At 33.8% G+C, this 15,298-nt stretch overlaps 2 protein-coding genes across 2 annotated transcripts; both read left to right on the top strand.

The window, feature by feature from the left end:
- The first annotated feature begins 4,291 nt into the window (after positions 1-4,291).
- LOC143586452 (large ribosomal subunit protein eL34) lies at positions 4,292-6,488 on the top strand. The gene is made up of 4 exons (XM_077067994.1): positions 4,292-4,455; positions 4,548-4,627; positions 5,475-5,584; positions 6,256-6,488. The coding sequence occupies exons 1-4, from the start codon at positions 4,377-4,379 to the stop codon at positions 6,347-6,349; spliced, it is 363 nt and encodes a 120-aa protein (XP_076924109.1). The 5' UTR covers positions 4,292-4,376; the 3' UTR covers positions 6,350-6,488.
- A 2,008-nt stretch (positions 6,489-8,496) lies between these two features.
- On the top strand, positions 8,497-14,588 carry LOC143586451 (putative methyltransferase PMT2). Its single transcript, XM_077067992.1, has 7 exons — positions 8,497-8,614; positions 9,042-9,612; positions 10,103-10,313; positions 10,382-10,670; positions 11,428-11,817; positions 12,847-12,924; positions 13,001-14,588. The coding sequence occupies exons 2-7, from the start codon at positions 9,049-9,051 to the stop codon at positions 13,236-13,238; spliced, it is 1,770 nt and encodes a 589-aa protein (XP_076924107.1). The 5' UTR covers positions 8,497-8,614; positions 9,042-9,048; the 3' UTR covers positions 13,239-14,588.
- Positions 14,589-15,298: the final 710 nt, after the last annotated feature.

The raw sequence follows: 15,298 nt of genomic DNA on the forward strand, positions 1-15,298 counted from the left end.
TATCAATAAAATACAGCAATTATCGATTTATTATTGTTATTATATTATTATTGATTAATATACTTATTTAATTATCAAAATAACTTTGATATATCTACATTTCTAACCCTCCACCATACTTTAACCTCATTTTGTATTCTCATCCATAGTTCAAGGACCTAATTGCAAAATATGCCATAATTATATCATAATACCCATTTACTCGTATACCGAAACCCATATACTCGTATCCAATGATCCGAATTATGCCTTGAACCACAATTTCCGTTGCAAACTTAGAATTGATCGGTGTGTATTATTCCCTATGCCAAAACGAGCTCACCGACATAATGAATTAGGAAACCATGGTCAAATTGATACGAATTTACATATTATACTAACTGTCATTAGCATATTAGGTATTGTACCAATTCAGACCATAATAACAGAATTAAACGCGTCTGCACCATCATACCATCAACGACGAAGATATATTATCTCAGTCGTTTGATTATTGTTCTGATCCTTGTTCTTGCCAATTGTTTATCGATCAATTTAAACCCCATTTCTTAATCGTTAAGGGTAATTGATTATATGATTTTAATCATCGCAATTCCATTATCAATAACCCTATGGTTAATTGGCAAATCAGTTAGCGATTTGGCCGATTGATGATTCTAGGGTTTAATAATGAATTGGGTATTTCTCTGCCTAATTATATTATATCGTTATCAAGATATAGCCAACTGACACTCTAGCCCAGATGGCTAGGATGCGCGTGTTCATGGTCAGGCAGGCTGGGGGCGCGGGTTCGAGCCACCCCAAACCCGTTTTTGGCTTTATTTTTGGTAAATTAATTTAAACTATTATATTAATTTCTTTAATCAATTAAATTACATTATAAATATTATAAATATAATAAATAATTAGTGTTTAATCAGAAACCAACATGTTAACTAGTCGTTTTTCATAAACCTTTGTTAAAACCATATATTTACATATATAATTAGAGAGAACTCCTTTTAAAGGGAGAACTAAAGAACTACTAAAAAATTATTTTTAACTTTTTTTTTAAAATATTGTTATACAAAAAAAAAACTGTCGATGTAATGCATATATGCATTAATGTGTATTGCATAAATAAAATAGTGTTTTATTGCATATAATACAACATCAATGCATTATCTAATACGCACTGTTGAATATATGCAAATACAACACTAACGCACATATGCACTATATCGATTTATTTATTTATTTTTGTATATGATATAACATTATTGCAAATATACAATACAAACAACTGTATATATGATATTCAACACTATTTCAAATATCAAAATGCACACTATTGCACATATGCATTATAAAATAGTCGATGTATTGCATATGCATTACAACGAGTTTTCTTTTTTATTTTTATATATTTTTTATTTTTTTTGTAGTGAAGAATAACAACATATAAGAAGGATGAATGAAAAAAAAATTAAAAATATATTTTTTAGTTAAATTAAAAATACATCTTTATTGGTTCATTAGTTCTCTCTCTAAGGAGGAGTTCTTTGTTGATCCCCTCTCTCTCTCTCTATATATATATATATATATATATATATATAATATGTATTAAATTGTTAAAAGTATTAATAATAAAATTTTAAAATGTTTTTTAATTTAAAATACATAATTAAAATATAGCATGTTATTTAACATATTAAAATATAGTTATAAGTACAAGTATTTTATAAACGATTATATTTTAGATAAATATTATTATTTATTATTTACAGTATTAGTTTAAAAGTAATCTTTATTAATAAATAACAAATTTAATTAAATTATTATTTCACAAATACTGATCGATCTCAAATCATTATTAATATATATTACCCATTCATTAATTTGTAGTAGAATTCCGTTATTACTCTTGCTTAGGATTTGTCTTTGCTAATTCTCGACAAGCGTGACGCTTAGTTATTATTATTCTTATCACTTTCATTTCTTCGCTTATTTGATAATGTGAGTAATCACTCCCCTCATTTTACTTGTTTTCCAATGTTTTGGGGATATATGCGTATTACATTATTTACATACTATTAGTATTCACATTAGCAACTGCTAACCTTGTGTGCTATCGGTTAATTGCCTAAATTGATATTGTTACTTGTTTATTTGAACACATTCGAAGAGGTCCATCATGTTCACATATTAGTATTATTATACGACCGTCGTAGTGGGCGATGGTTTTACTGACACTTATTAATTGCTCATTGGCTTGATTGTATATCTCATAAGGACCAATTTGCTTATTTTTCTCATATTATATTATATTGAACTAACTGGTGTTTTACTCACTTAGCCAAGTGCTGACAAATTATATATATTTTATACGCATATGCATGTTTTAGATTGAATAGATTGCAAGGTTTGGAAGAGATTTAAATGTTGTTTTGAGTTAGAAGAACGTTATCGAGACACAATTTATCAAGATTTAAATTTAAACTTATTTGTTTTTGTTTTAATGATTTGTACTTTGTCTTTTGTATTTGTTTGGATTATTTTAATATTTTAATTTAATTTAATAGATATTGCTATTTTCAATTATTGCATGATAGTTCTGTCTTAGGTTGGGGTGTGACACTATATCTCTCGTATCATATCACTGATTCTCACACCAGAGGTTGATCCTAGCAGTCCCCCTCATACGGTGAGACTAACGGTTATGCTTTCTTTGATTCTTAGCAGGTTAGGAAGCTTAGATAGGATCATACTCTTGAACCGCCATACCTTCTTTGTGTGCTATATCCGCTGTAGCAACAACCAACAAATAGAGAATTGTCTAGGTACTGCGTACGAGGTAACCCAATAGCAAAAGGGCACCACCTGTTGACCCAACCCAGCCATACGGAGCCCTTAAAAACCTCCGAGATATATCCAGTTCCGAGTAAAACACACATGCCCAAAGGCTCACTGGTGTAAAAGCTGGACGCCCTCAAAGTCAAATTGAAGATCTTAAGATCTCAGTCTTCCTTCATTGAGCCACACATGCTCCTCCCAAAGTATTGTACGTAGAGTAAGGGTGTTAATCGTGTCGGGTTGACATGTTGATAGGTTTCGGGTTGGCGTGTTGAGATTCTTCAACCCTAACCCAATCCATATATTTATTCGTGTCATGTCGTGTCGACCCATTTAGATTCGTGTTGTGTTCAGGTCGTGTTTCGGGTCAACCCAATTTACATTTATTTATGAATATGAGTAATACCTAGTGACTTAATAATAACATGACAATTAATTACTCTTATTCATCATCATCATCATCGTACTCAGTAAATTTCACCAATAGCAAAGCAAAACTATGGTAGGGTCTGAGGAGGGTAAAATGTAGACAACATTACCTCTACTCCAAAGGAATAGAGAGGCTGCTTCCGGTGAGATCCCCGGCTCGATAGTAGTTTTTGCATCAAGCTTTGAACATAAGGTACATAACACTCAACTATCGGGACACCGGCCGAATGGTGCATGTACCATTGTCTTTCGGCTATCAACGCCACCACATGATGCCTGATTAACCTTCCGACATTTTTAACGTTATTTTCACGAGATTAGTAAAATAACGTAAAAATTAATGCAATTTTACTTTTGCCCACCTGAGGTTCACACATATATACATTATATGCGCGCACCGCAAACAAGGCGTAATTACTCTTATTCATATTAAGCATTTTACTAATTTGTGATTGATCTAATCGTTTTTGTGTCTTTATCTGTCGTTCCAAATTAACAAACTTATTTTCTCGAAATAAGCACAAACAAATGGAAATAATAAGAAAATAGACGGTTAAGACTAACAAATAAAAATATTGAAAGTGAAAAGCGAATAAAAATGTTTTAACAAGTAATTTGTTTAACTTTTAAAAGTTAATAGATGTATTGAAAATTATAAATCAAAGTATTTAACTTTTAAATTTAATACTTCTTATCTCTAAAATCAAAATATTAATTTCTCTAAAATTATTAAACAGAGGCCAACCCATTTTTTAATGGATCGGGTTCGGGTTGGCTCGTTTTTGACGGGTCGGGTTCGGGTTGACCTATTTAAGAAAACAGATCGTGTCATCCGACTCAAACCTATATTTTTTCGTGTCGAATTTCGGGTCAGTGTCAGGAATTGACGGCCCCAACGTGAGCCTGGGTTCTTATGGGATGAAAAAGAAAAAAAGAAAACTAGTATAGACTAAGAAGAAAGATGTTTAAGGAATCTGGACCGTTGAGGAGAAGCATAGAATAGATAGCCGTCGGATGAAACGAGAGAAGGGTTTAAGTTGTTCCATCTATCAAACCCTAACGCCTCCTTTCTTCCGCCCGTATTCATTCATTTGAAGAAATAAAAGAGAGTGAAGATGGTGCAGCGTCTGACGTACCGCAAACGCCACAGCTATGCCACCAAATCCAACCAGCACAGGGTCGTCAAAACCCCTGGTACACTCCTCCTTCCAATTCTATTACATAATCTCACTTACTTTGCATCAATGTATAATAATATTAAAAGATCTGATTGGTAACAACAACAGGTGGAAAGCTGGTTTACCAGACCACAAAGAAGAGAGCTAGCGGTCCTAAGTGTCCTGTTACTGGCAAGAGAATCCAAGGGGTAATTCTGTAAATGTACTTGTTAGGGTTTAGTTTACTGTGAATAATGCTAGCGATGCTTTAGATCTATGGTAAAGGTTTATGATTGTTTTTGTTATAGGGTGGTTGAATGTGTGTATTCATAGTGATTGTTTTAGATTTGATTTCTAGAATTAGTTTGTTCATTTGATGAGTATTGTATCTGATCGAATTTGTGTGTGATTAGTTTTATCAAACATTGCAAGTATGGCTAACTTCAATTCAAGTTGAAATAGTTACTTCAATGGCACATCCACACATTTTGTAAGCTGTCTGTTTTTAGGTCAACGGTTGGTTATATAACTGGTGTCATTGTTTATAGCTAAGTTAACTTTATTATTACCACATGCTTGGTTTACTCAATTTTTTTATTTTTAGTTCGTCAATGAATGTGGTGTTGATATTTTAGAGTTACACTTCAAATTTACAAAATCATATAGCTAATGTTTTTGCCAAAGGTCAATTCTGATGTTTGTTGACAACTAGATTAAATTTTTGATTAGTTTTCTTTTGGGAAAATTAGATCATTATTTTACATTTCACTCAAACATAATATATTTCTGCATTTGTTTCAAATTATGATTTTGGCTTTCAAAGTAAAAAATATGATAACCGGAAATAGTTCATAGAATTGTTCTTTATGTCAAAAAGCGAACCCTTTTTTTATACTCTAGGTCTAATGCAATTACTTTGCTTGCTGTGATGTGTAAATCTTTGTTTACTTTTATCAACCGGAGAATAGACACTACACTATGAAAAGATTTTGAACATGGTTAAGTCATTTAACTGAATCTGTGACACCCGCTTTTTTGATATTGAATTAACTGCAGATTCCTCATTTGAGGCCGGCTGAATACAAAAGGTCTAGATTATCAAGGAACAGGAGGACCGTTAACCGTGCCTATGGTGGTGTTCTATCTGCTGGTGCCGTGCGTGAGAGGTTTGTTAAATCTTTTTATAGTGATTAAAACTAGGTGGGTTGGGTAACCGCTCAAAATGTGTTCTGTCAAACGGGGTATCTTTTGAGGATAAACAGATTTGGCCAAAAATGTTGTTTTTGCCTCCTTCACAATCTTTAATTACAAATAGGTTCTGCCAAAATTATTGTTTTTGTAAACATGTTTACAAAAACTATATCACTATTCACTAGTCACTTAAGGGTGTTAAACGGGTCGTGTTTGCGAGTTGGCGGGTCCAACCTGACACTAACTCGAAAATTAAACACAAACCTGATACGAACCTGAAAAACGTGTCGGACACGTGAACACAAATATGGCACGCATTTGCCACTTACTCGAAACGGACTTGTGGGTTTTACCCAAACCTGCTTATACCAAACCCAAACTCGTGAATTGTGTGTTGGTTTCGGGTCTTGTCAGGAATTCTGGTGGTTATATGCATTAAAATTTGTCGCTGTTTATCATATATACACTTAAAAATATTCATATTAAATATACCTAAGTTTTAATTACAATTTCAATCATTACCATTTATCATATAGCTTTTATGCTCATCTCAATACCCTAAAGGAAGGGTATAGACATAATATATATGAAAATGTGTATACTTGATATCATGATTTTTTGAGTGGTACTTGTTTTTTTGTTGCAGGATCATCCGAGCCTTTTTGGTTGAAGAGCAAAAGATTGTGAAGAAGGTTTTGAAGATTCAAAAGACCAAAGAAAAGCAAGCTGGAAAGAGTTAAAAGATGGTTTTGCAACATGAGTTTCCATTAGTAATGTGTTTGAAAGAGGTTTTGACTTTGACACAATGATGATTATAAGATGTGAACTTATAGATTCTTGTGGAAGGCATTGAGGTTTTGTTATGTTTGATTTTATGTTTTTTTTTTCTTTGTTAAATTCTAGTTTTGTTATTTTGATGTTTAATTTTGAGGTCAGAAGGAATAGCTAAGATGTATGTGAGGGGTAGAATGAGGTAAAATGAAAGAAAACTCACACTAACAAGAATCGAAATACTTATCCATGATTTGTGAAACCAGGGTCGGGTCGGGTCATGTAATACCTTAGGTGATCAAAAGAGCTGGAGATACATGTTGGTGTAATTGTCATTCATTAAAAGATTATTGTGTTGCTAAGTTATAGGGTTGAGCATGGTTCACTTTGCTTTGGCTATGCCTACTATTTCGGTTTTTAGATTAATTTAGTAGCGAGAACCTTTCATACTTGAGAATACGGTTAGAAGCAAAGTGTTCTTTTTGGTTAGAAGCAAAGTGTTCTTTTTGGTTTCTCTTTAAAACAACTATATGACAAAGATAACCATCTCATGAGTTCGATTCAGACCATTATCATGCTACTCTCCTTTAGAAGATATTTTGCCCCGTTTTAATAAAAGTTTGCTAAACACATTTAAACCATTGTCAGTGCTTTCATGACTGAACCGGCAACTAAACCTGTAGTCATCGGCCGGGATGGCCGGTTTTAAATTTCTTTGCTATTTCTGTATTTGTTTTTTTAATAATAGAAGATTTACATCTATCAAGAATTTAAACCCAACTCCACTTATAAATTAAATAGTATCAATCTTAATTTTATTGGATAGACATTAATGTTAATACTAATATACATCAACAAACTACACTTCAAATTCATTCACTCTCTCTTATTTTTCTCTTAGAAAAATTCTTAATTATTTGGAAAACTGGATATCAATAATCCCAACTATCAACTATTGGCCAATAATAATCCCAACTAACAATGTGACGGTAATAATCTCAACTATCAGGTTTGTTACTAATAACAATCCCAATTAAATAAAACAGTTAACTCCGTTAATTATTGATGGCATGACGTGGCATGTGACTGTTAAACAGGGTGGTTATTGTTCAAATTGGGTTGAGCCTGAAACTTCTGGACGAGTTGAAAAATATAAATAAAAATTACCAGGCTAATTTTCTTTGAGAGGATTGAAAGATACAAAATGATTAGAAGAGCTGGCTGTAGAAAAGAACTAGCTTAATTTTCTTTGAGAGGATATCAGAATTTGATCTGTATATTCAAGATTTAAAATAAAATGAAATAGTACACCTCACCCGTCAAGTAATCACCACGTCACGTGCCATGTCATCAATAATTAACGGAGTTAATTGTTTTATTTAACTGGGATTGTTTTTGGTAACATTATTGATAGTTGGGATTATTAGCGGTCACATTATTAGTTGAGATTATTATTGGCCAGTAGTTGATAGTTGGGATTATTAATATCCAATTTTTCTAATTATTTTTAGGGAAGACATTAATGCTACTACTCCATATACTAAAACAACAATATTTAAATATTAAACTTTTAGTTTATTATAGTACTTAATTTACACAATATTTAAATAGCATTTCGCCCGGTACAATTGTCATGAATAAGAGCATCCACAATGATATAAGTGAAAAGTCTGCGTCTTTAAAACCGTGCCAGCCACAAACGTCACCATTGTTGAGCAAACTTCACCCCTTCATCCGCCCATGAAGCTTTGTAGATGGCGACCTTCATCCATTTGATTACGTGGGTCCCCTCTCTCACATGAAAGAAATAACATTTTGAGGGAAGTTTGAAATTTAGGATAAAACTAATATAGTGATTTGCGTACGTTAAGCATTGCGGTTGCTCAAAAGACCGAGAACTTATATTTTTCTGAATAACAAATTTTATTAAAAAACCATCAACCGAACCTCTCCTACCGAAAAACTAGGCAAGGGCGAAGAACAAACAAAAACCATACTACAACAAACCTTTCCATCTTTAAACATTTTAAAAGAAACTTTGTTGAATTAAAAGTTTATACTTATAGCACGTGCATATGAAGTATAATATTATTATATGTATTCGAAGCATCCACAACGGTTTTGGATGTTGATATCTTTATTACGATACGATGATCACTAGACACGTGTGATCCGGTTACAAATTCTTTCTTCGTTTCCAATCATCTTCCGATCATCAATTCATTCTATTCTTCGTAAGCTTTCAATCCCTTACATCAATTCCATTCTTTTTCGTTATTTGTAATTGACGAGTGCATGCACTCTGTTTACCGTCTCATTTTAATTGCCGGCCGGCTGCCGTCTTGTTTGACGTTAAAGTCTAAGTTTTCTGATCACAAAAAGATGTCAATTTTACATATCTTCTGTTTCTATATGTTAATAATATCCCTATATGCACATTGATTAACCCATTATTTATTTGCAAGATGCATTCATGTTAGACATGTTCTATGCCACTGTTATTCACGTATGTTTCATACATGCCCACCAACTGTTCGATCAAATTCCTCACTCACCGTTTATGCCGAATAAAACCAATTTCTTGACACTATTTATTGTTGCTTGATATAATAAGTGTTTGTTTAAAGATTATAGAAACTTAACAAGTAGTCATCTTTTCAGGTCAATAATGGCAACCAAAGGTAACCCAGCTGACAATAGAACCCGAAGATCTTTTTCCGTATTTGTAATATTCGGTTTATGCTGTTTCTTCTACCTTTTGGGTGCATGGCAAAGAAGCGGTTTTGGTAAAGGCGACTCAATAGCTCACGAGATAACAAACAAAGCCGACTGCAGTGTCATTTCGAATCTAAACATTGAAACTCACCATGGTGTTGGAGTTAAAGACTCGAATGATCTAAGATCAAAAACCAAAGTTTTCCCACCGTGTGATGATCGGTATATTGATTACACACCTAGTGACAATGAGAAGTTGGAGTGTCTTGTTCCTGCCCCGAGAGGGTACGTGACCCCGTTTTTGTGGCCTCAAAGCCGTGATTATGTGCCAGCTGTTAATGTGGGTTATAAAAACTTGACAACCGAAATTTGGGTGCAGTTTGAAGGCAATGTTTTTAGGTTTTCGGATAAAGTAGAACAGTTTCCTCATGGGGTTGATGCGTATATCGATCAGTTAGCTTCTGTTGTTCCGTTAGGGAATGGGGTTGTTAGAACTGCTCTAGACACTGGCTGTGGGGTAAGTGACATAGTTTAACGGGTCGATTTGACCCATTTAAGTTGTGGCGGCGGTTACTTTTGACCCATTTAGGAAAAAAAAACCTTTTTAAAGTAGTGTTGGTGGTTTTGAACCATTTATGTATGAGCAGGTCAATTTTGGTTGTGATTTATCTCGAACGAGTCAACAGATTGAAAGTTGCTTAAAGTCTGTTTTTTACGAATCTTCTGAACATTTATTCAGATATTTTAATTGCTTTTGTAATAATGTTATTTCTGTAACCATCATTTATCCTTTTTTATAAGAATTCAAAAGTTTTAAAAAAAGTGTTTGTGTGTCAATCTGACCCGTTTCAACCCGAATTTGTTTTGACCCGTCACCCAATCCATCTGACCTGTTCATCTTGCCACCTTTAATTCAAAGACTAAATTGTTTATCGTGAAAATATGATATGATGTCGTTTATTCAATCTTATTGGTTGTCAATCGTTTAATTTGAGGGTTTTACATAGGTTGCAAGTTTGGGTGCATACCTATTCAAGAAGAATATTATAACCATGTCATTTTCACCAAAAGACTCTCACGAACCACAAATTCGGTTTGCACATGAACGAGGTGTTCCCGCCTTTATTGGTGATCTTGATACCATAAAGCTTCCATTTCCATCAAGATCGTTTGACATGGCTCATTGTTCTCAGTGCTCGATCCCGTGGACCCAAAATGGTATGTCAAAAAACAAGATTTTCTGAAAACACTAGTTTTATATAATGGATTAATGATCATATGAGCAGATGGGAAGTACATGATGGAAGTTGACCGAGTTTTGAGGCCCGGTGGCTATTGGGTGCTTTCGGGCCCGCCTATTAATTGGAAGGCGAAATATAAAACATGGCAACGGTCTAAAGAAGAACTTGAAGATGAACAAAAAAAAGTTGAGGAGATTGCTAAACTTCTTTGTTGGGAGAAGAAACATGAGAAAGGGGACGTGGCGGTATGGAGGAAACGGGTAAATAAAGATTATTGTCAAGAAAGAGAATCGCATGTTACGATTTGTCAATCATCAAATGTTGATGATATATGGTATATAATCGTTCACATTAATTCCTAATTCCTACTTGTCCCTTTTGACTCTTAATTATGCGGGATATCTGTTGGGTCAAGCAGGTTGAGTAACGGGTCTTGTTGGGTCACTGCTGATGATGGGTTGGGGTCAAACTCTAGGGGTACATATGAGCCAAGCCACTCGTGAACTACTCGATATCGGCTCACTGAAACCTCGATTAGAACCTAGCTTAAACAGGCCCGGGCCTAAATATAAGCTTGCTCAATAAACGAGCCCAAGCTAGAGCTGGCTTGCGAACCTAAACAAGCATTTTATTTATATAATATTTATGTTTAATATATATATTAAATATATATTCATATATTATGTTATATATAAAAATTATAATTAATATATATAAAAAACTATAAATGTATATATAAAATATTAACAAAGACTAAACAAGCCAAGCTTGAACCTAGTTGAGCTCATGCTCGGCTCATTTACATTCCTTGGTCAAAAGGCTGATATGATTAGGAAACTTACATTGTTTCTATTGTTATCCAATTTTTTATACTAAATGCGTTAAAAAATACATATTATATGTTAGGAAATGGGTGGGTCAGGCTGATTGGATATTAGGCTGAAATGGGTTAGGGTCAAAACTGTGAATTTGCTACTTTCATGTTTGACCTGTTGCTCTAATTAGAGATAAACATGACCCTGATCGGCCCATTTATGTGCAACTGTAAACATGCCGAACTTCTTTCAAAATAAGTACACGTTGGCTTGTAGGTACAAGGAAATGGAGGCATGTGTTACACCTTATCCGAAAACCAGTAACCAAGACGACGTTGTAGGTGGTGAAATAAGCCCGTTTCCACAACGACTTAATGATGTTCCTCCAAGAATCTCAAGCGGGTCCTTGCACGGAGTTTCTTCTGAGTCATTTAAAGAGGACACCAAATTATGGATCAAACATTTGAATGGTTATAAGAGGGTGAACAAGATTATCAGTACAGGGCGTTATCGTAATATCATGGATATGAATGCGGGTCTTGGAAGTTTTGCTGCTGCACTTGAATCCCCTAAATCTTGGGTTATGAACGTTGTCCCTACCATTGCTGATAAAGATACTCTTGGTGTCATTTATGAGCGAGGGTTGATTGGAATGTATCATGATTGGTAAATTTTGAAATCTCTGCACTTAAAAATGTTATTTTTAAAAATTTATCTTGAATGGTATTTAAACGGTTAGAGGTTCAAGATGAACGGTTGGGTAACTGGTCAAGAGGGTTTAGGTTGAAATGGGTCAAGAGGGATTTGGGTTGACTTGGAATCAGTTAAGTTTACAAAGGGTACTGTTACTATATTAATCGTCTAAATCTTTGGTTGAAACGATTTAGAATGTTGTAAGATTAAAAAATAGACTTTTGGAGACTAACGGTTTTAACTCGTTCCCATTTTAGCTAGCTTTATTATTTGATCCGTTTGAGTTGAAATCTAGGGGTGTAAATGGGTTTATTTTGGACTCAAACTGAACCAGAAATCCGAAAAATATGAGTTTTGGGTTTTTGAAAACTTGTTCCGTTTTTGTTTTCTTACAATGGGTTCGGTTCAGTTTTGGTTTCTTTCAGTTTTTCCGTTTGGGTTACAAAACTTTTTACCAAAAAAAAAATGGCCTGAAATAATGAATTTGGGCTTGAAACTTAGGTCCTAAAGTTTTTGTTAATTAAGAAATAATTGATTAATACACATTTGGACCTAAAATTTTGAGTACACCGTTTATCAATTACTTAAAATCGTTTTTTTGGTCGGTTTTACCATTTGGCTTGAAAATTTTGGACCGAAAATAAATTGGTCAAAAAAATGAATTTAGCCTGAAACTTCGGGCCCAAATTTTTTGTTAATTCAGAATTAGTTGATTATTACCCATTTGAACTTAAAATTTTTGGGTAGACCATTTGATAATTACTTATAATCAATATTTTTTGTTTGGTTCCTTTTTTTCGGTTTTTGGTCGATAACAAAACCGAAATTGAACCAAAAAGTTGGTTTTTAAAAAGACATAAAACCAAACCGTCAGTTTTATATTAGGTTCGGTTATATTGATTCAGCTGCGTCGATTATTTCTTATTACTGTTCTGTTATTTCGGTTTTATAAGTAAACTGAGTTGAAATCAATTTATTAAAATATCTTTTTGTAATGGTCAGGTGTGAAGCCTTCTCCACATACCCTAGATCATACGATCTTATTCACGCTAACGGTCTTTTCACTTTGTACAAAGACAAGTAAGTTGCAATTCTAATATTATAATTAGTTATTTTTGTTATTATAAGTTTGTTTTAAGACAAGGCACACATGCAGGTGCGGTTATGAAGACGTCCTTTTAGAGATGGATAGGATTTTAAGACCAGAAGGTACTGTTATAATCCGTGATCATGAGATCGAACTTATTAAAGTGAAAAAAATTGTTTCTGGTATGAGGTGGAATACAAAAATGGTGGATCATGAAGATGGCCCTCTTGTTCCAGAAAAGATATTGTTTGTAGTTAAACAATACTGGGTTGCTGCGGGTGAAAATAATTCACCATCTTCAAGATGATTGTCACATGATTCTTTTAAGTTTTTGTTGTTTGTTTTGAATTTTAGTAGGGTTTTTAGCTTAGGGAAGTTGGTATAATATTTCTTTTGTGCAAGTTTGTTAGTTTGTGTTGGTGCTCAATGTAAACAACAGTTTTAATATTGTTGTTATGGTCATAGTTACTTAAAACAATACTTTATTTGAATTGAAATCATGCATGTTTATTATTTAGATAAATTGAATTATAATAAATCAGTTTATAGTTTATTGGTTTTGAGTTGGGATGTAATTCTTAAGCCTAATAATGAGTATGTACCAACATAAGCTTTTATATTTTTATAGCACATTCTTTCTAATTCTACTTCTAAATCTACACCAATATTCACTATAGAACTCGAAGTCTCAAACCTTGTAGGGAGGGACTCCATTTTACACACCATGATATCACTACTAGCCACTAGGCTATAAGGCCTTGGTGCCAAATTCTTTCGTAAATATTTGTAACACGATTAGAAGGTACTTTTCTTCTAAACAAAGAGGTGCTAGTTATAAATTTTAATGTTTTGGCTTATATGCGTTTTACTCTACAAAGTACTTTGTTTATTTGTTTTGCTCTACGGAGTGCCAGTTTTAGTTGTTTTGCTCTACAAAGTGTTTGCTTTATTTATCTTGCTTGACGAAACTCTACAAATGTCAACTTTTGATCTACAATATGCCAAACGTATATTTAATGTTTTGCTTTCCAGTTATGTATGTTGAGGCATGTACGTGGATCAATCACATGATACTGAAGTAAACTCGGGAAATAATGCTACCACTACTACTACATCCACCATTTTTCGAGACAGTGAAGAGAACGAAGGTGGGGTGTTTTTTTGCATATCTTAACGATTCTGATGCAGTTAGAAGCGCGTGTCAAATGACAATCACGAAACTCATATGATTATTAGCCAAAAGGTAGGAACCAAAAGGTTCTAAACCTTCAAGGCTTGCAATGTTTATTCAAAATCCAAAAACTAATCTTAACAACGAACCCTATATGCTAATATATAGAAATGAAAAGTTATTAAAATAGGAAACAAGAATCCGATAAAATGGAAAGATATAATTTTAATCAAATAAAAGATCATCATAATCTTTTATTGTGTTCCACGCGGGTCGGGTCGAGTCAAATTATTAAGTTGGATACTCCTACATCATCCTCCCCGTCTTGGAAAAAAACTCGACCTCGAGTTTTGTCGTCATACCAAAGCCACCCGGATCTAATACCAGATGATCTTTTATTTGATTAAAATTATATCTTTCCATTTGATTAAAATAAGAAGATTTACTTATATTTATTGTTATCTTTTATATTTTTTATATTTATCCAGTTTCCATTTAAAGTTTAAATTGTTTAGCTTAAATAGATTGTATGGTTCTTTGTTATAGTTAGTTTTTGGATTTTGAATAAACATTGTAAACCTTAAAGGTTTAGAACCTTTCGGTTCCTAGCTTTTGGCTACTAATCATTTGAGTTTCTTAATTGTTATTTGACATGCGCTTCTAATTGCATCATCTAGTATCAGAGCTTTTGGTTTGCCAAATGGATTTGCGTGAAGGAAGATGCTTGTTCGATCGTAGAATCGCCGACAGAGGCAACGAAAGAAGTATGTTTGGTTCACGTGCCCACGGTAGAGATCAGTATTCTACTAGCAGAACCGCCGACAGAGGCAGCAATAGAATCGATCCCGACCTGCGGGATCTCAAGATTAAGAGACTCCGAAAACTTTTCGAGTCTGGAATCTTGAAATACAACAAGAGATTACACGGCTTCGGCAGAGGATTCGTGATCTAGAGTTGCAAAGGGAAATGCAGAAGACGGAAACCGAGTCAATCACCGTCGTCGTCGGGGAAGATGGTAACGGCAGTGGGGAGCATGCGTTTGACCGTCGCCCGTCTTGGCTCATCGAACCAATCTATCAAGAGTGTATATTTGAAGACAGACCAAGGTTCGATGAAGACGAGATTGATCTTAACGAAGATGAATGTTTATTCGTGGACCAAGTTCTTAACGGGGTTCTTGGTGGTAATACGATAAT

This window comes from Bidens hawaiensis, unplaced genomic scaffold (assembly GCF_021521415.1).
Source record: "Bidens hawaiensis isolate Kalapana, Puna unplaced genomic scaffold, B.hawaiensis_p1.1 tig00034659_1, whole genome shotgun sequence".
In the NCBI taxonomy this organism is placed as follows: Eukaryota; Viridiplantae; Streptophyta; class Magnoliopsida; order Asterales; family Asteraceae; genus Bidens; species Bidens hawaiensis.